A 21,257-nucleotide genomic window follows, 5' to 3' on the forward strand; every position below is an offset into this window, starting at 1 on the left:
AGGCTGAATGTTTTCCTCCCTAAACAATTTAACAAAGCAAAGAAGCCGGATGAAATTGTGCTGCCTTTCTTTAGAGCAAGCCATGAGAAGAGCCCAGCTGATGTTTGTCCACTATGTTGCGTTCAGCCATAAATAGCCGCCTTTCACCGTTCAGTTTCAAGACCTCCACTGGTGTCCCTCTGTGTCTGGTCTTTTTGTCCTTGCTGACCTCAGATTTCAAAACCAACATCTTCTGTGGGCAGTTGTGGATGAGACAATCTCTTTGGCTGTGGTGGCATTCAACCCAACTTATTTATGTGTTGCTGAGAGTTTAACCCAGCCTTCCCTAACCTGGTGCCCTCCTGATGTTTTGGGATATGACTCCCATCCGCCCCAGCCAGTGCAGACTTTGGGGTTCAAGTCCAAGAGCCCCATAGCCCCCTTTGGGGGGATGGGGAGAGACACAGCCTGGCTCTCTGCTTCCAGCCCCAGCCTGGACTGAACCGTCTCGGCCACTTGGCAAAATTGTTGCTTAGATTTTAAAACACAAAAGGGAAAAAATGCACTTTAAAAATCCATCCACACGACTCTAAGTGGTGCTTTGCAAAGATGTCAGCAGCAGCTGGCTTTGGGATGGGGGGTGAATTCAGTTTGGTCTGCATTTTAATGTGAATGGATGTGATTTGCACTTCCTGAAACAATACATGAACCAAAACATAGTTATCTTTAAAAACTGCAGAACTGTGAATTTTGTGATGATGTTCTCCAGCGAAATAATGTGTACAAAAATGTGTACACTAGGGAAAAGTGTGCATAAAATTCATATATTAGATAAAATAACATACAAAATGCATTATATTAGGGGAGATGGCTTGCAATAATATGTACATTATGCAAAATTGCATACAAACGTGTATATTACAAGAAAAGACACTGAAATGCTGATGAATTTTCATAAGGACTTTTTAAAAATAAAACAAAAACTGATCTGGAAATGTGCAGAACTGATGTGAAAAATAAACTCAGAGAAACCAAAACGAACAGATTTGCCCACCCCTAGTGCAGCCAAGGCGGATGGCAGCCATTTTGAAAATGGGGCTGAGAGGAAGCGGTAAGGGAACTGTGGTTCATGACAGCTGCCATTTTGAAGTTCCTCTCAACTCAGTTTTCAAATTGGCAATGGGCCCGGCCGGTGATCACAGCCCCAGAGGAGAGTGTGGACACCAAGCAGGCAGGCACTTCAGGGGTGGAGGAGAGGAAGAAACCATGGCAACAAGGGGAGAGAAACTGGGGTGGTAGAGAGGGGTGGAAAGTATGGCACTGAGGGAGAGAGCAGGCAAGACCTTGGCCCTTCCAGAGGTTTGCCCAGGACCTCCTAAAATGTACACTGAACTGTTTGGATGGGAGTCATTTGGATCTTTCATTTGAGGCATGATGAAGTCTAAGGTCAACACTGATTGGACTTACTGGGCCTCTTTTGGTTAACTAGGAAAATGCACGCGCGCACACACACGCTGCCGGCAATGCTAAGAACCAGCTCATTGTTAATGGACAATAGGAGCATGTGAGCTCCAGCAGCAGAAACAAGTGAGAGATACCAATGCGTCTGGGGTTAGAGTGGCACTGGGGCAGGCAACGACAGGAAAACCAGGACTGTGTGTACGATGCGATGCCTGGATTTCGGCGGATGAGTTGGCTCCGGGTGTTTGGAGCAGTACTGGCCTTCTTCTGTTCTTCAGCTTTGCTGAAGGCAGCTCCTGAGTTTTCAGGTGAGTTTGTGAGATGAGCTAAACTTGGGATGAGGGAGGTTCTTCTTCAGCATCCAACCTGTTGTAGCTGCTGTCTCCTAACAGGCGGAGGCTGTGGAAGGAAGGCGACTTCCACTAATTATACACCCAAGATCTCTGTCTTTCCATTCAGAGAGATAGATGCGGGAGCAAAGCAAGGGGAAGGTGAGAATGGGGACCGAAGAGACTTTTTCTTTTCTTTTCTTTTTGATCAATGGCTTATTGAATCATAAAGTTGCAGGGGATCTCAAAGGACATCTAGTCCAGCCTCCTCCTTGTCGATGCAGGAAATCTACTACTACGGCTCCCCTGATAACTGACTGCACAGCCTCTGTTGGCTATTAACTTCTCCCAAAGCAGACCCCACCACCTTCTGAGATAGTTTGCTCCCACTGGGCCAAGAGAGTTCCCTACCCATTTTAATTCCTTGTCCAACCCGCTGCCTTCCCCACACCTTGTGAAGCATCTTGCCTGATGAAGAGTTTTGGAAAACTAAAAAGAACCAGAATCCATCACATTTTTGATGATGGCACCAGAGGCTCTGGAGAAACAAAAAGATTTCAGGAAGGGCAGCAGTGTGAAGATTGATGGACATGAGGGATGGAAGGATCTGCCAACACTGTTCTCTCAGTTTCTAATTTTTCCAATCTTAAATTCAGTTCTCCAAGTTTCAGCAGCAATTTGCTTTTTTTTTTTTAATTAAAATATCCTCATGACATTTCTTCAGCATGTTAGTGGGAATTTCTCTAAATAAACACATTTTTGTTGGCAATTTTCACTAATGTACACATTTTTGCAAGCAATTTCTCAGAAGATAATGCATTTTATATGTTACATTCACTACTATTTTTATACACACTTTCCTCTAATATATACATTTTTACAAAATTTGTTTGATTGGAGAACTACAGTCACAAAGAATCGAGAATTCAAAGTATAAAGACAGAGAGAGAGAGAGAGAGAGAGAGAGAAACAGACCCCATTGGACTTTTTTCTGTCAGAGTTCTCATAATTTGTTGAAATTAATTAAAAATCAGCCATGTTCACAGAGTACCTGTAATCCTGTTACTGACCTTCACCTTCTGCAGTTTAAAAGTTAAAAAAATGCCTAGCTGATTTTTAATTAATTTAAGAAATTTAGCATTGGAGCCAATGATAAGCCCAGGCATGCTCAGTAAGAACCAATTGTCAGTGTTCTAAAAGCCAGACTCACAGCTGCTTAGCTTGCCTAATCAAGGGGCCACACCCATGCCAGACATTTATTTCACTTTAGACAGTCATGGTTTCCCCCAGAGAATCCTGAGAAGTGTAATTTGTGAAGGGTGCTGAGAGGAGACTCCTGTTTCCCTGACAGAGCTCCAGTGGCCAGAGTGGTTTAATAGTCAGCTGCTCTGATTGAAGCTCTGTGAGGGGAACAGGACCTCTCCTAGCAACTCTCAGCACCCTTCACTAACTACACTTCCCAGGATTCTTTGGAAGAAGCCATGACTGTCTAAAGTGAAATAAATGTCTGGTGTGGATGTGGCCTGGGTCAGCTTTGGTTTAAATTTGGGTGGGAGACTACATGTGCCTGCTGTAGAACAAAAAGGTGGGGGAAACCCTGAAAAACAATGATACTGTTCACAAAGGTTTCCTTTTGGAAAGGAAAGGGGCTTCCCCTCTGCCCAGTGCCCACCCACCCAATCTCCTTCCCTCCCCATTCCTCCCTCTCCCTCCCCCTTCCTCCCTCTCCCTCCCTTTCCTGCCCTCCTCTTCTCCTCCCTATCCCTCCCCCAGGTCAGTTTCACATAGCCTAAGCAGGATTGCACAGGAGTAAACCCTACTGAACTCAAAAAGCATACAAATGATCAAACCTGCCCTCCCTTCCTCCTCTCTCCCATCACCTCCCTTTTGCCCCTTCCCTTCCCCTTCTTTGCCCCCTTCCAATCCCCTCCTTCCCCTTTCCCTCCTTCCGCTCCCCTCTCCCCTTCCTTCCTCTTTCCCTCTCCTTTCCCCTCCCTGTCCTCCTCCTCCATGGTCAGTTTTACCTATCCTAAGCATGATTGCACAGGAGTAAATCTCATTGAACTCAATAAGCATGCCAATAACCAGACCTCCTTTTCCCTCCTTTCCCTTTCCTCTCCCTTCCTCTTCCCTTCTTCCTCCTCTCCCCTCTTCCTTCTTCCTCCTGCCCTGCCCACTCAGAGGCATATGCTACCAAATGCTCAGAGGCATATGTTACCAAATTCTTCCAAACTACATAGGAAGTGCATTGGACTATGAAAGACCAAGCCAAATGGTGTTTGCAGTTTGACAAATATGTAGGGCAGTACAATATCTCAGACAGAAGGTCAGGTCTCCTGCTCCGCTGGTGCATTCACTATAGCTGTCCAATTTCCCTGCTTTTTAAAGTTTGATAGAAATATATGTTGGGTATAGGTATGTTCTTAAACAGCAAGGTCTTTTGCATATTAGTGAACATCTCATTGTAGATGTGTAACTGATAGGCGATTGGCAAATCTGTATTTAATATTATTGTCTTCACAGAGACTCCCAAACCCCCTTTTCTTTGCTTTTTCCAGGCTACTTACAGAAGATTTTGAAAAACCACACTGCCCATGCCTGTGATGGGGAGCAGATGACAATTATTTGCCCCCACAAGACGTCCATCAGTGTCCTTTCTGCATTCTATGGACGTCGGGTGCCCAGTCAAAACCTCTGCCCAACCACACAAGACCTCTCATTGGAAAACATGAATTGTGTGTCTGCCACAGCCCGCCAGGTAAGAGGCCCTACAATTCAGATAAAACACCACAAGATACCGTTGATAGAATTATTAATAGAGAACTGGGGCATTGCTTGCCAGAGCAGCTAGGAAATCATATGCCATTTTAAAAAATGGAAACGTGCAAAGGTTTTTTTTAAATCAAGGAGCTGCAGAATGTGTCCTTTTTATTGTGGGATAGGTTATTTTATGTTATTACAGGATGAACTCTTTTAGTTAATAATGTTCTTTTATCTTTTGCTATATTTTAAATTTGGTATTGTATGCTTTAAAAAATGAAAGTTACTTTGAGAGAAAAATGTTGTAGTAAGCATAATAATAATAATAATAATAATAATAATAGCTTAACAATAGGGCATCTTGGAACTGATTCTAAAAACTGACCTCATGGTTACAACATCCAACCTAATTTTTCTACTTTTTAATTCAGGGGTGAGGAACCTTAGGCCCACGGGCCAGTCTTGGCCCACCAGGAGGTCCAGTTTGGCCCATGGGGCCACTTTCACCAAACTGCACCTGCCTGTCAATCAGCTAACATCACTGAATGATGGGCAGGATTCAATCCTATTGGGGGCTGCTTTATGGGAAATGTGACCCCTGAAAAGAGCAGGATTGAACCCCCTGCTCTTCAGTTGATGAATGAAGAGTTCAATCCTGCTGGATGCTGCCTAGCCCCCATAGGACAACTTTGACAGGTAGGCCGAACTGCTTGGCTATCTGTCATGTGACATCATGATGACATCAGATGATTGACAGGTGAAGGTCTTGTCGAAGTTAGCCTGCAAGGTGTCAGGGTTAAAGATCTGGCCCACTGGGCCAAAAAGGTTCCTCACCTATTTTAGTTCCTCATCCTATCCCCTCCCCCTTGCATAATATCTTGCCTGATGAAGAGCTATGGAGAACGTAAAAACTTTTTTGTGACTTTTCAGTTGGACACTGGAGGGTTTTTTCCCCCCTAATGGGCGAGTTTGACCACCTTTGCTTTTTATGTAAAGGTAGCAAATTGATAGCCGCTTCATTTATTATTATTCCTGTAGTTTTTACTGTCAGGGAGTGGGGGAGAGGTGCTTGTGAGATTTCCTGTCTCAGGAGTCAGAATGCCATTAGCAGCTTTGGGTGCTGTGGGTGCTATGGCCCTTGACTTGGGGTGGAGCCATGTGGCCACTGTCTCCATCTTAGGCTGGCCCTGAGCCACTTCTAAGTAGTTATGGCATAACTCAGCCTCTACCAACCATGTCTATGATAAGCCCACAAGCAGAATCTGAGTGCAATGGCACTCTCCCCGCTTATGATTCCCAGCCACTGGTGGACAGAGGCATAGTGAAAGGCTTTCCCTACAGAAGGGACCCAGGTGAAATCCCTAGTATCTCCAGGCAAAGTGATCAGGAAACACCTTTGTGGGAGACCTTGAAGAGCTTTCAGAGGCAATCAGAGGCTAGATCTTGGACTAAATGCGCAAATGGTCATAAAAATGCATGTTTTACTAAAAGTAACATCCTACATGTGTTATATTAAGGGAAATTGATAGCAAAAATGTGTATATTGGGCCAAATTTCACACAAAAATGTGAATATAAAGAGAAATATCCCTTAAAATACTGATGAATATTTGTGAGGACATTTTTTTAAAGCAAACTGATGTGGAAAGTGAAATTGAAGGATTCTTCCACTTATTTACAGCATACTGATTGCAGAGGGCACAAGAAGATCCATCGAAGGAAAACTAGCACTGTTTGCTCAGTAAACAAACCAGCCAGCCTAGTTTGCAAGGAGGTGCCAAAGGATAGAAATAGCCGTGTTCATCCAAGGTTAAAGTTAAGACCACCTGGGTCAGGCAACTCCTCATTTGCACAATTGCAAATTGTGAGGGTGGGGGGACTCCTAGACTTGTTAGACTGTTAGCCAATAATTCTGAACCTGCCATCAGGATCTGACTCATGTTGTTATTGCCAGAAAATCCCTTCTTTGCATAGCTCATTGTGTCTTCCCATCATTGCACGCCCACGAGATCACGTGCGATAGTAGCGCACAGATTGCACTGTACTCTTCTTATTTATTTATTTATTTATTTATTTATTGCACTTGTATACCGCCCCATAGCCGAAGCTCTCTGGGCAGTTTACAGCAATCAAAAACATTACAACATATATACAATTTAAAACACATATTTTAAAAACAATTTAAAACACAATTTTAAAATTTAAAACAATATAAAAACAATTTAAAACACATGCTAAAATGCCTGGGAGAAGAGGAAAGTCTTGACCTGGCACCAAAAAGATAAGTGTTGGCGCCAGGCGCACCTTGTCAAGGTGATCATTCCATAATTTGGGGGCCACCACTGAGAAGGCCGTCTCCCTTGTTGCCACCCTCCGAGCTTCCCTTGGAGTAGGCACCCGGAGGAGGGCCTTTGATCTTGACCGTAGTGTACGGGTGGGTTCGTATTGGGAGAGGTGTTCCATCAGGTATTGTGGTCCCAAGCCGTGTAAAGCTTTATAGGTCAAAACCAGCACCTTGAATTGAGCTCGGAAACATACAGGCAGCCAATGCAAGCGGGCCAGAATCGGTTTTATATGTTCGGACTGTCTGGTCCATGTTACCAATCTGGCCGCTGCATTTTGCAGAAGCTGAAGTTTCTGAACCATCTTCAAAGGCTGCCCCACGTAGAATGCATTGCAGTAATCTAATTTGGAGGTTACCAGAGCATGGACAACTGAAGCCAGGTTATCCCTGTCCAGATAGGGACATAGTTGGGCCACCAACCGAAGTTGGTAGAAGGCACTCCGTGCCACCGAGGCTACCTGAGCCTCAAGTGACAGAGACGGTTCTAGGAGAACCCCCAAGCTACGAACCTGCTCCTTCAGGGGGAGTGCAACCCCATCCAGGACAGATTGAACACCCACCATCCGGTCAGAAGAACCACCCACTAGCAGCATCTCAGTCTTGTCTGGATTGAGCCTCAGTTTATTAGCCCTCATTCAGTCCATGTGTTCTATATTTGTTTTAAATTTTTAAATTGTGTTTTAAATTGTTTTTTAAAAGATGTATTTTAAATTGTATTTGTTTTTAGTTATTGTAAACTGCTCAGAGAGCTTCGGCTATGGGGCGGTATACAAGTTTAATTAATAAATAAATAAATTGTCGCAGAACACAAAAGTGAGTTCTCAGTGGGGTTTTCCCGTGAAATGGCCCCAAGTAGCAGCAGTAATGTGGATGTTACAGCAGTTGCTGGAATGCGTGAGAAAACACCAAAAATGTAGAGGATGGGATGAAGTATTTCAGTACACGGGACAAGAGGATAAGGCTACGGATGGCTACTAACTGTGCTGGCTATGTACTACCTTCAGTGTGAGAGTCTGGAGACCTCTGAATTCCAGTTGCTGGAAATCACAAGTGGGGAGAGGGCGGTTGTGCTCATGTCCTGCTTTCAGGCTTCCCATAGGCATCCAGATGGCCACTGGGAGAACAAGATGCCAGACTAGATGCGCCTTTGGCCTGATCCAGAAGGGTTCTTATTATGTTCTTACGATTGGCTAGAAGAGATTCCTAGGGAGGGGTTTGTAGGTAGGTTGCAGAGACGTTCACAGTAATGGTCTTACAGGGAAGGGGACTCTCCAGGTGATAATGTGTATTATTTCACTTACTTCAAAATGTGCTATGCCAGAATTTGCTCTGATGAGACCTCTGGATTTCTGCCCCCAAATCCTGCCCTGATAGCACCACTGGCTATTTGGACTGGTGGACCATGAGTTGTGCAGAGCCCTGCTGGATCAGCCCAATGGCCCATCTAGTACAACATCCTGTTCTCACAGTGGCCAACCAGTTGCCTTTGGGAAGCCTGCAAGCAGGACCTAAGTGTAAAAGCACTGTCCCCTCCTGCAGCTACCAGCAACTGGTGTTCGGAGGCATACTGTCTCTGAGCTGCACAGCCATCATATCTAGTAGCCTTATGCTCCATGAATTTGTCTAATCCTCTTTTAAAGCCATCCAAGTTGGTGGCCATCACTGCCTCTTGTGGGAGCAAATTCCATAGTTTAACTATTCGCTACATGAAGAAGAACTTCCTTTTGTCTGCCCTGAATCCTCCAACATTCAGCTTCATTGGATGTCCACAGGTTCTAGAGTTATGAGAGGGGAGATATAATGAGCAGCTGGATGGCCTTCAAAAAGCACATCACTCCATCTAGTGCTTAGTTGAAGACTTGCACATGGCTGCTGTGGTGGGACTTTTATCAGTATATTAGGATCCCCCATGCGGATGCTTTAAAGGCTGGGAAATGGCACTCTGCGAGAGGATGTGTAACTCTCCTGTCCCATGCCTTTTTCCACGTCTAAGGGCCAATCAAATATGACATTGAAAGCAACTTTGCATTTAATTTACATTGCAAATAACATCTGAGAGGATGAGGTCTGATCATTATCAGGATGCATCATGCAGGGAGAGGAGGTTTAACCCTATCCTCCCTTGCTTCTGTCCTGAGGAAATCCCATCCTCTGAAGTCATTATTTGTATTGGGAAAGAATCCTCCATTTGTGCCAATGGTGCAGCTTTTCTTGGATGAGAAGGGGACAAATGGTTAAACTCCCTCTCTCCATCTGTTGCAATCCTAATAATCATCAGCTCTCCGCCCACACACACAAAAGCCAGATGCTATTTGTATTTTTAAAAAAATACAGATCAACGGATAGACAGCAGATCAACAAACAAAGAACTGTAATCTTTCTACCTGGTATGATCGGCTCTTAACAGTATGAGGTATGATATACATCAGGGTTAAGAGACCTGTGGTCGTGCAGATGTTGTTGGATTCCCATCAGCCCCTGCCAGCATGATCAGTGATGAGAGATGATGGGAGATGAAGCCTAACAACGTCTACACTACCACAGGTCCATCCTTGGCATGATGGAATTAACTGGCATAATCAGAGTAGAAGACAGGAGAGGAAGAGGCAATGCATTTATAGAAAGGAGGCGTTTATTTTGTACAGGAATTATAGAACTTGTGGTACAGCACAACCTTATTTATTGTTAGGGACAATATAAAAAAAGTGATAGTTTCTTTTTTAGGGAGTTTTTTTCTTTATTCTGACATGACATTTTTCATTTCTGCCTTTCACACAACCTAATGCAATATTTTCTGTTTGGCCATGAATCACCCCAGGTCCACAGTAGCTGGTATACTTGTTTCTCCCACACTCACCCTTCCCTAAAAAATAAATTAATTAAAAATTAAAAGCAGTTATAGTTAATATTCTATCTCAGAGAAGGCCGCTTCTTTAATCTTCAAAGCAGCCATGCATTGCTGTAATCTGTAAACAAACCATTTGGAGTTCCTAATTAGACAGGTCTCCTTCATAATATCTACTTTGGCCATGAAGATCTCCTCCATGGCATTTTAGGCACTGTGATAACCCTGCAAGTCCTGGTTCAAAGTGGGGATGGACAAGAAATTTGATTCAGTTTGCCTTTGCAGACCAATCTACCAAATTCACATTTTCCAAAACAATATGAGACCCAAAACACAGCCACATCCTTCAAAATTTGCACTTTTCCGAATGCGCAATGAAGTTCTCCAACCAACCAGTGTTTATAAAAATGCATATATTAAAGAGAAATGTTATAAAAATATATCTATATTAGTGAAAATAACATACAAACAAGCATTATATTAGGATAAATTGCTTGCAAAAAAGGGTACATTAGTCAAAACGGTATATAAGCATGTATTTTTTTGAGAAATTTGCACTAAAATGCTGATGAATTTTCATGAGGATTTTTAAATTAAAAAAAACACAGATTACTGCAGAAATGTGGAGAACTGAATTTAAGGTTAAAAAAATTAGAAACAGAGAACTAAAACGGACAGATCATTCCATCCCTAGTTCAAAGACACATCTAGTTATGCTTCTAGGCCAGCCTTTGCCAACCTGTGTCCTCCAGATGTTTTGGACTACAACTCCCATTAGCATGTGCTGGCTGGGGCTGATGGGAGTTGTGGTCTAAAGCATTTGGAGGGCACAGGATGGCAAAGCCTGATCTAGGCAGAAGTGATGATCTTAAAAACCTTTTCTTCTCTTACAGAAAATGATGGATGAGTGTCAAGACCAGAGATGGTGTCATTTCTCTGTCCATAGCCACGTGTTTGGCCCTGATCCATGCCCAGGGACACACAAGTACTTGGTGGTGTCCTACAAATGCAGACCAGGTGAGAGAGTTCAACAAGGCATTAACAAAGCCAGGGTTCATTGATGCCAGAGGCTGATCATGCTCATTTGTTTGAGTTCACATGTAAAGGCAAACCTCTGCAACATAGGCCATCCTTCAAAATCAGCACTTTTCCGAATTCTGCAGTGCAGTCTTCCAGTCAAGTAATGTGTGGGTGGAAATGCATATATGGTGGTAAAACATGCATAAAGTGCATATATTCAGTGGAGGCTGGCCCATTAGGGCAAACAGGGTGCTGCCCCACCAACTTCAGCCAACCCCCACCTGCCTGCCTTCTCACTTACACCCAATCCATGTTCTACTGCTGGTTGTCAGCTTCCTCCTTCTTAGTCTCAGTGAAAGAAGAGGATTAGACTAGAATTAGCTTACTCTGCCTGTCATTGGTTCTAGCTACAACAGTCATTGGCTTTGGCTCCACCTACTGTTGGGCTCCCTCCTTTACACCTCACCAGTCCCCACTGCATATATCAGCGAAAACAACATTAAAGTGCATTATGCAGGCGGGCCCCGCTTTACGGTGCTTTGCTTTTCAACGTTCTGCTAATGCGGCGTTGTGCAAATGCAGAAAGTCCCCGCTTTAAGGCGTTTGTTCCGCTTTTATGGCGGTTTTTCTCATCGTGTGCCATTTTCACATCATTTTCGCACGACACGCACCATTATTGTCTATGGGTTCTGCTTTTCGACAGCAGTCCGGAACAAAACCTGCCGTATAAGCAGGGCCCGCCTGTAACAGGGAAAATTGCATGCAAAGATGGGTATATTAGGAGAAATTTGACTAAAATGCTGATGAATTTTCATAAGAACTTTTTTCTAATTGCCAACTGTTATGAAAATGTGGGGAACTGAAAACTGGAAAACTGAGAAACTGAGAGAAACCAAAATTGACAGACTTGTCCATCCTTATTTTCCAGCCAATCACCGACTCAAGACTGTGTGTGAAAATGACAAACTGAAACTCCAGTGCCGGAACAAGTCCCTCTTAGCCATTTACTCTGCGGTTTATGGGAGGCCTTTGCGGGGGAAGCCAGAGTGTGAATCTGTGAATGGGACAGGACCTGACATAGGTATGTAGGGAAATGTAGGTGAATCTGTGAATCAAATGTGAATCTGAATGGAACAGGACCAGAATCAAATTCATTCACATTCAAGTGTGAATCTTTGAATGGGACAGGATGAGAATCAAACGAGAATCTGAATGGGACAAGTTCCAACAAAGATATGTAAGGAAATGTAAGAGGCTCGGAATTTCCCAGGAGAAACTTAAGAATTTCTGGAACTTGAGTAGTCTCTATGGGATTAAGCAGAGCAGAGAAATTTTATTGATTGGTCTGATTGCATTTATGAATTGCTTCCCATAAAATATATCAAAGTGATATCACAGTAAAAAACACCAACAATTAAAACAATTGAAAACAATTCTACATATACAAACAAAAACAACTGCATATGTAAAAGGATACCTTTAACCCTGTCTGCATCTGTATTTATTTATTTAATTAATTAATTAATTTTTATCCCACCCTTCCTCCGAGAAGGAGCCCAGGGCGGCAATTGGAATTATTTTTAAGATGTTTTGCTTTTAAGGTGTTTGTAGTGTTTGTATCACTTGTTGTTTACTGCCCTGGGCGTCTTTTGGGAGGAAGGGTGGACTATTACTACAGCTACTACTACTACCAATAATACAAATCCTATAAAGATACAGACTGGGATAAAGATGTCTACTTAAAAGTCTTGTGGGAAAAGGAAGAACTTCAGTAAGTGCCAAAAAGACAACAGAGACAGCACCTGTTTAATACCTAATGGGAGGGAGATCCAATTTTAGGCATTTTAGGCTTTCCTTCCAACGCCCAGTCTCTCATTCAACCACCACTGCTTGTTTTTCATACTGTTTGGATCACTCGGGGACTGACATGGTCTTGAGCAGGTGCATCAGACTTGCTACCAAAGATGAGCCATGTGGAACCTTCAGCCTGTGGGGCAAATTAGGCCGGGCAGACCTCCCCATTTGGTCCATAAGCTTGTTTCAGCCAAGCCAGGCTATCTGCCCTGCACCCAGTGGAAACTGGTGGCTCCAATGCCAGTGAATTCACTCTGGATTTTTGTCCAAACTTTCAAGGAGCTGTCCAAGGTGCTTTCAGTTCAGACTAAAACCTGAACCGGATTCATGGCCCCTCTGACATTGGAGCCACCAATTTCCACTGCCTACACCTGACAGGTGTGGGACAGGTGTCTCTTTAAACTGAATTGAAGGTGGTGATGCAAAGGATCCCCCTCTGTAGATGTGGCTTCAGCCACGCCCACACAATGTTTTTGTGGGGACGCCACCTAATGTCATTGTGATGTCAGGTGACTGACAAGTGGGAGGCCCCACCTACATGTTAAAATGGCTCCCTGGGGGGTCTGCAGCAGGATCCGCCCCCCCCCCCTGGCTAGATGCTGTTTCCCATCCCTGAGCAAGTTCAGGATTGAACTGAGGTCCGGGTTCACTTTTCCCCATTGTGGCACTTCCCCCACTCAGCTGGAACTGACTGTGCTGCGCATGTGCTTTAGAGTGTGTGGCTCCTGACGCCTTGAGGAGAGTCTCCCAGAGGTGTCACAAGAAGGAGAACTGCACCATTGTTGCTGATAAAGCTACCTTTGGCGACCCCTGCTTCCCCAGGGTGAAGAAACAGCTGAGAGTCTCCTACACTTGTGGTAAGTGACAGAATTGGATTTGTGCTTGATTTGGAAACTGGCAGCTTATATGCATTGGAAGGGCAGGAGAATGGTCAAACTGCTACTAACCTCTGTCTGCCCTCAGCCAGCCCCACCTACCTGCCTTCACACTTAGGATCAACCTAGAAGGCTGGCCCTGGCTGTCAGCTTCCTCCTCCTCAGTCTCAGTGTTGCCCTCGTAGAACTCAGCAGGGAGAAGGATGGGGGCAAAACTGGAAGGAGTTGGCTCATCCTGTCATTGGTGCGGTGTCTGTCATTAGATCTGGTTCCACCTACTGCTGGGCTCCCTGCCATGGTCCTGTCCCACTCCTATTCCCCAGTGTCTGGAATTCAGAAACACTCCACCTCTGATCCTGCGTGTAGTATATAGCCATCATGACTAGTAGCCAGCCACTGATAGTTTCATCCTCTGCTTCCCTATTAAGGTTGTTGCCAGATGACCTGCTTATTGAGCTTTCATCCTGATTTGTTTGTTGCTTGTTAGGAGACCCCTCTTCCCCTCACAGGGCTACAGTTTCCAGTGATCTCTGGGAAGAGGGTGTGACTGTCACACCACTCTGAGAATTGTTGCTCTGTGTGTATGTGTGTGGGAGTCTTCTAACAACTCTCAGCATTCTTAGGGGGAAGCCATGTCTGTTTAAAGTGGCGTGCTATTGCTCTATATAAGTATAGTACAGACAGGGATTGTGTCTGTCTCACTGGCTGCTGCCATGTTATGTTATGTTAATGCTTTTTAAAAGCATTATTAAATTCTCAGTGGTGTGAGTGTCTGTTTCATGCACACACACACACACACACACACACACACTATTATCTGTTACTGGACCCCAGTCAGGGATGGAAAGATCTGTCAGTTTCCGTTCTCTTGAGTTCCTTTTCCCCCCAATCTTAAACTCAGTTTGTAGAATCATTGAATAGTAGAGTTGGAAGGGGCCTATAAATGTTCTCCACATTTTTGCAGCAATTTGTGATTTTTTTAAAAAAAACAAACCCTAATGAAAATTGACCAACATTTTAGTGCAAATTTATCCGAATAAACACATTTTTGTAGGCATTTTTTACTAATGCACACATCTTTGCAAGCCTTTTCTCATCATATAATGCATTTTCTTAGGTTATTTTCACTCAGGCATTCACTTTTACGCACACTTTCCCCTAATGTATGCATTTTTGTCTGGTTGACGAACTGCATTGCAAAATCCGAGTTAGTGGGAATTTCGAAGGATGGTTTGTGTTTCAGTTCTCATATTGTTTCGGAAACTGAAAATTTCAGCTTGAAATGGCCTTGAAATGGGAACTGAATCGAATTTCTCGCCCATCCTGATATCGAAGCATTCACTGGTGCAAGCAGCGGCGACTGCAAAATGGTCCTATGAAGGTTAGCAGCAAAACATCTGTTCCCCACCCCTCACCCTCTGAAAAACTACCAACCAAGCTTCCCTTTTCAGTGCCAAGACAGCTGCTGGAAGAGGTGGGCCGCGACTCCCAGGAAGACCCCTTCTCAATCTCGGACTACACACATGGTAAATACTCTGCCTGTACCGTAATCACAGGTAAAGCTCTGGATTCAAAATGCTCTGGTGGAATCCTCCATCCACCCGCTTTCTCCACCTGAGGCAGGCAGGCAGGCAATCTCTCCTTTGAAAAGCAGATTCAGGTGGTGGATGCCAAGGTGAGTGAATCCTAAATGGGCCACTAAGAAATAAGGGGGTGGTATCAGGATGATCAGGGGAATCCTAAGATTTGCAGAAGCACAAAATATCTTTCCCCCCCAAAAAAAGACCAAGAGAGCAACCACCCCCTGAACAACCCAATAATTACAACAAAATATAGCCACGAATTGTTGAGTGGCAGCTGGAAAATAAAAACAAATGATGAGTGGTAGTGGAACATTCTGCTTGGAAGAAATGATTGGCTGGAACCTTCAACAGAGCAGTCTTTTCGGGGTGGGGGTGGGGTATTACACTGCAACATTTTGTTGCAGCTTCCACCTGTTGCTTAGATTTCCTACTGAAGGAACCAAGGCCTTTCAGAGCTTGTTTTGTGAATAGAAGAGAAAGCCAGAGGGAGCCCATCCCATGGGACAACAGGAAGTTACTTTCCTTACCAACAACTTGGCCCCAAAGGACCCAGAAAATTCTTACTGGGTTCTCCCCCTGGCATTCACACTCCTAAAGGGACACAGGCATCATGCTTTGCCTCCATGTTTCCCATATTCCAAATATTTAATCCCAGTGTAAGCCATTTTGCCCAGGTCCATGCTTGCCACCTTTCTTGGTTGTTCCCTGCTCTGCCTTGAACAGGATATGTTATCCATTGGGGCCCATTTCCTATCTCTGTGTTCTTGTGACTCTCTAGATCCCTATTGGGCCCAGCAAATTTCCTCATGTTAAGGGGGAAACTCATTCCTCAAGTTCATTCACACTTTTCCTGAGTGGTATGAGATGGCATTTAAAGCCCTATGATGCCCCTTTAAACAGTCATGGCTTCCCCCAAAGAATCCAAGGAACTGTAGCTTGTGAAGGGTGCTGAGAATTGTTAGGAGACCTCTAGTCGCTTCACAGAGCCATAATTCTCAGTTCCCTGAGAAGAGAAATTGATGGTTAAAGCATCCTGGGAAATTGTAGCTCTGTAGCTCTCAGCACTCATAACAAACTATAGTTCCCAGAATTATTTGGGGGAAGCCATGATTGTTAAAGTGGCATCATAGTGTTTTAGATATATAGTGCAGATGTGACTCATGTTGCTGGGGCTATCCTGAGTGTTAACCGTGCAGTGAGGAACTATCCTCATATATGCCTACTGGACTGCATTGATCTGCAGAACTGGCACTGTTACAGGTGCCCCATAATACTCATTCCACACTAGTAAGAAGTCATTCTGTTAGTGTGGCAGCACCTACACTTTGGAACTCCCTGCCTAGTGACATCAGGCAGATGCCTTTCCTGTTCTCTTTTTGAGACCTGCTTAAAACATTTTTGTTTAGGCAAGCCTCTCCAGACACAGAGAGATACTGTTGGGTTTTAATCTCTTTTTAGTCTGATGTTTTTAAATTTTTTTCAAAAAAAATGTTTTTAATTACTTGCTTTTTATTGATAATTTTAATGTTTTTGGAAATGGTTTTTCACAATCATGTGATGTATCAGTTTTGTTAAATAGATAAATGTGGCAAAAGCAGCAGCTAGAAGCCAGTTAAAGATTCTCTCCGTTATGATGCAATATTGGTCGGTGGGGTGCCCAGAGGAAGCTGGATCATCAGCTGCAGCTTTTATTTAGGGATGGCATCCACTCCCCATTCTATGAACAGGAGTGAACTAGACCAGCAGATGACTCTTACTTCAACAGTGCTGAATGGGATAGGGCCCACCGCTGCATCGGAGACAACAGGCTAGTTTAGGAGGGCCAGGATAGGCCATGTCTCCCAAACCCTTGTCAGTAAGAACATCCTATCCCCTTGTTTGCTACAGGTGGCTGGTATACTGGGCCAAGGCTTTCCAGGCTCCAAGAAAATCTGATGATATTTACTAGCTCTCTGGAAACTTTTGCCCACATCTGGGGTATGTCTGACTTCCCTGAATGTGCAGAGGTGGGGTGCTGGGGACAGGCTGGGACAATTAGGGCCACCAAGGACATGATGTGGCAAAGGTGTGGCTAGATCAGAGCTTGGAAAAGTTACTTTTTTTGAACTACAACTCCCATCAGCCCGAGCCAGCATGGCCACTGGATTGGGCTGATGGGAGTTGTAGTTCAAAAAAGTAACTTTTCCAAGCTCTGGGCTAGATCATCCTTTACCGTAAAGAGGGTGGGCACTTACTTATTGCAAAAAGTAAAAGCATCACCAAGAAAGAGGACGAAAGGTTTGCATAAAATGTGCATATGCTAAATTAAAAAGTTAAGTTGATTCTGACTTATGGCTACCCTATTAGTGGTTTGCAAATGTTTTTCCCCACTGACCAAAATTACTGAAGGTCTTGGTGGACCACTGAATGGTTTTTCTGCCGGTTTTAGCAATTGTTATGTGCTGTGCTAGATGCTGCATGATTTCAAATTGTATTTCCATTGCTTCTTCTGTTTCTTATGTTGTGTTTTATTGTATTGCAATTTGCATTCAAATGGTAACAAGGAAATGCAATAGAACAAATAAAAGAAAAAAATAGAAATATAATTACAATCAATATGAACATTTAATGTGGACATGCCACGGACTACCTGAATGAAGCTCATGGACCACTGGAGGCCCACAGACCACAGTTTGGGAACCTCTGGCTTAAAGCAAAAATAATAAAAAGAGATGATGCCATCACAGATTTTCCACTGCACACACATTTGATTTGGCCTTTTGGGATGTCTTTCTGTGGGTGGGCTCCCCCCTTCTTTTTTGAAGGCATAGCTGCAGAGTTGCAAAAGGAAAGTCTGAATGAACCTGGGGGGGGCATGTCCTTCTCTTCCCTTTGAAGAGACGACAGAGCTGAGGATCATGGGGGGCATCTGAATGGTTAATACATGCGGCAAGGAACATAGATTGGGGTGTGTCTCTTTCAGGTTCGAGGTCATTGAAAATATGGCTGTACATTCTCTGCAGTTGAAAACAAACCCAAACAAAATCCTGTGTGAAGGCTCCACTTCTTGTTGTTGTTGTTGATTTCTGTATAATTTCTTTGGCTCCTGCTAGTCATGGGGCAGGGCAAAGAGCTTTTCACAGATTTTGCCAGTTCTTCACACAGCCGTAAGGACCACAAACGTATTGGATTTTATCTCCCCGCACCTTGTCGAAACAAGTTGAGACCCTCAGCTGGCTGAATTATGAACCCACTGCCAATTTACGTACCAGTGCAGTATAATGGGGGTGGGGGAACAAGAAGCAACTAGCATGGAAAGCCCTAAAAAGAAAACAACAACATAGCTCCAGTGACATTCTGCTGGACCTGAAAGGTGCTTGGGAGACCTTCTGTGTCTCAAGTAGACCCCACCTGGAGGACAAAGCTGAATTCACTCTCTCCCTGGTCATCTCCACATGGCCGTTTATTGTAGACTCAGAGCTGCTCCTGCATGCAAATTTTGCTCAGCATCCACACAACATCCTCCTCCTCAAAATACCGTCCTATATTTATTTTGCCAATTTAATCCGGATTTACCATTTCTGCAAAAATAACAGTAAGTAAAACCTGGCAGATTGGCATGCAAATGGCACGAGGACAGCATTGCGTAGGCCAGGGGTGGGAAACCTTTGGGCCCTCCAGATTCTGTAGGGCTACAGCTCCCATCAGCCTTGACTATTGGTCCTGCTTGCTGGGGCTGATGGGAGAGGTAGTTCAGCAACATCGGGAGGGCCAAAAGTTTCCCAGCCCTAGTGCTGTGAAAAACGTGCATGCACAAGCAACATAGAAAGTGGTATTCAACTAAGTCTTACTCAGAGTAGACCCACTATATTAATGGACCTAAATTAGTCATGTCCATGAACTTCAACAGGTCTGTTCTGAGCAGGACTAGCATGTAACACCACCCACTGTCCACAATTAATGGTTGTCTGGAAGCGCCCCCTTTCTCCAGCCAAGCCGTAGGCTTAAGTAGTTGAGGACGGTGGTGGTGATGGAGCAAACGAACACCACTCAGCCAGTCCAAGCCATGCCCTTTCTGGTCCCTCTTGGTCTCTCCCTCTCTGCACTCTATCTTTACAGGGGAGGATGATGCATGTGTTTGTTTGTTTCCTGTCCACTTTTTCTTTTTGCAGGTGTTCCTGAGAAGGTGGGTTTTTATTTTCTGTGTGGCATCTCGGGGGGCTTGGTGTTTCTCCTCCTCCTCCTTGCCCCCAAAATGGCCTTCCTGCAAGACTTAAAGGAGGCCTTCAAAGGCTCAGAACTGAGCGACAGCTTGGAGCTGGAGACGACCAAGTTGCAAGATGAACATGACGAAGAGAACCACGACGACAGCTCCTCCGACTCCTCCTTCCGCCGCTTCACCTGCCCCTACCACAATGCCAACAACATCTTTGGGCCAGAGTTGACTGCAGCCCTGGAAGGAGCGGCCGACCAGAGGAGCCGTGAAGGAGATGAAATCTGGATACCTAAAGAATCCAGTCCGTATGCCATCCACAAAATTAAGTCTGCCACCAAATGAGAGGGAAACGTCATGCAAAGCAAGTCAGAGCTCAGGTGAACTCAACTCAATGGTTCGTGAGGTTGGTTTGGTTACCTCCCTCTCCCATTACCAACTCTCTGGGGGAAAGGGGTTAGAAATGGCAGAGCTTGGAAAAGTCACTTTTTTGAACTACAACTCCCATCAGCCCAATCCAGTGGCCATGCTGGCTGGGGCTGATGGGAGTTTTAGTTCAAAAAAGTAACTTTTCCAAGCTCTGAGAAATGGAACATAAGTAAGTCAATCAAGAGGAGGTTACAGAAGAGCCGTTAGATCAGGGATGCGAAACCTGTGGCATCCTCCAGAAATTGGATTGTAACTCCCATCATCCCTGCCTAGTAGCCATCCTGCCTGGAACCGATGGGAATTGCGGTCCAACAACTGGAGGGTCACAGGTTCCCCATCTGACCCAGGAGCTGGATAGTTTTAAACTTTCAACTTACCTGGCGGGGACTGGGGAATGAAGAGTCCTCCTTAGATGGCAATGTGTTACTCCCTTACTTCAAAACTTGGTAAGCCAGTCTTGCTGCGTTTGGGGGCCTACCTGCTCATTCTGCAGAGTAGGGATCCAAAGTCTTGCCTGACCACTGGCAGATTGTTTGAATCACTGACATTTTCAGGTGTTCAGATGGCCTGTGCCTCCTTTATTGTACATACAGTCACTAGGGATGGAAAAGTCTGTCTTGGGCTCCTTCTGGGAGGTAGGGCAGGATAGAAATTTAATAATAAATAAATACATTTCAGTTCTCTCAATTTCTCATGTTTCCAGTCTTAAACTCAGTTCTCCACCCTCCTGCAACAATTTGCGATTTTTAAAAAAAATCCTTGTGAAAATTCTTCAGCATTTTAGTGCAGATTTCTCCGAACAAACACATTTTTGTAAGCGGTTTTGACTAATGTACATATTTTTGCAAGCCATTTCTCATCATATAATGCATTTTTGTATGCTGTTTTCACTCGTATTCATTTTTCCACTGTTTGCTTTTTTGTAAACATGGTTTAGTTGGCAAACTGCACTGAAAAATTCAAATAAGTGTGAATTTCAAAGAATGGCTGCGGTTTGGTTCTCATATCGTTTTGGAAAGTGCATTTGATAAGATTTGGCTTTACATTTAAACTGAACCAAATTTCCCCTCCATCCCTAACAGTCACTATATGACTGTGGGAGATTGCACAAGTGATGCATCAGTACGGAATTTAATGGGTGGGTGCCACCCTCGCAGGCCACTTCTTCTCCTCACTCCCTTCCTGGGTCAATATTGCCCTCTGAGACAAAAGGTGTATGCACACACATACGTTGCTTTTCCAAGGGAGCTGGGAAAAGTCAGATCCAGTAAAATTAATCTGAGCCTTGAAAAGCACATCGAGCTGAAAGAAGAATTGGGAAAGGGCATCGCTCTTCCAACTTCCTCCTTCAGCTCCATGTACATTTCAAGGGAGAAAAAGATAACCACTCCTCACCATCGCATGACCCAGGAGCCAGTGAGGGAGGGGGCTTAGAGGCTTTGCAAGCACCAGATCTTAAGGGCACCATTGTGCCCACAGGTGCCGTTTTGACACCCCTTCTACTAATCTGTTGAAGCGGTTGAGTTTTGGGGTGGAACTATGCTTCACATAATTCCAGGACTCCTTTTTGGGATTTGCTTCCTTGAA

At 44.3% G+C, this 21,257-nt stretch overlaps 1 protein-coding gene across 1 annotated transcript; it reads left to right on the top strand.

The window, feature by feature from the left end:
- Positions 1-1,606: 1,606 nt before the first annotated feature.
- LOC133371336 (protein eva-1 homolog C-like) lies at positions 1,607-19,713 on the top strand. Its single transcript, XM_061598657.1, has 7 exons — positions 1,607-1,748; positions 4,328-4,527; positions 10,611-10,734; positions 11,666-11,818; positions 13,305-13,448; positions 14,918-14,992; positions 19,201-19,713. Exons 1-7 carry the CDS (start codon positions 1,649-1,651, stop codon positions 19,584-19,586), a joined length of 1,182 nt encoding a protein of 393 aa, XP_061454641.1. The 5' UTR covers positions 1,607-1,648; the 3' UTR covers positions 19,587-19,713.
- Positions 19,714-21,257: the final 1,544 nt, after the last annotated feature.

This window comes from Rhineura floridana, chromosome 16, assembly GCF_030035675.1.
Source record: "Rhineura floridana isolate rRhiFlo1 chromosome 16, rRhiFlo1.hap2, whole genome shotgun sequence".
NCBI lineage: Eukaryota > Metazoa > Chordata > Lepidosauria > Squamata > Rhineuridae > Rhineura > Rhineura floridana.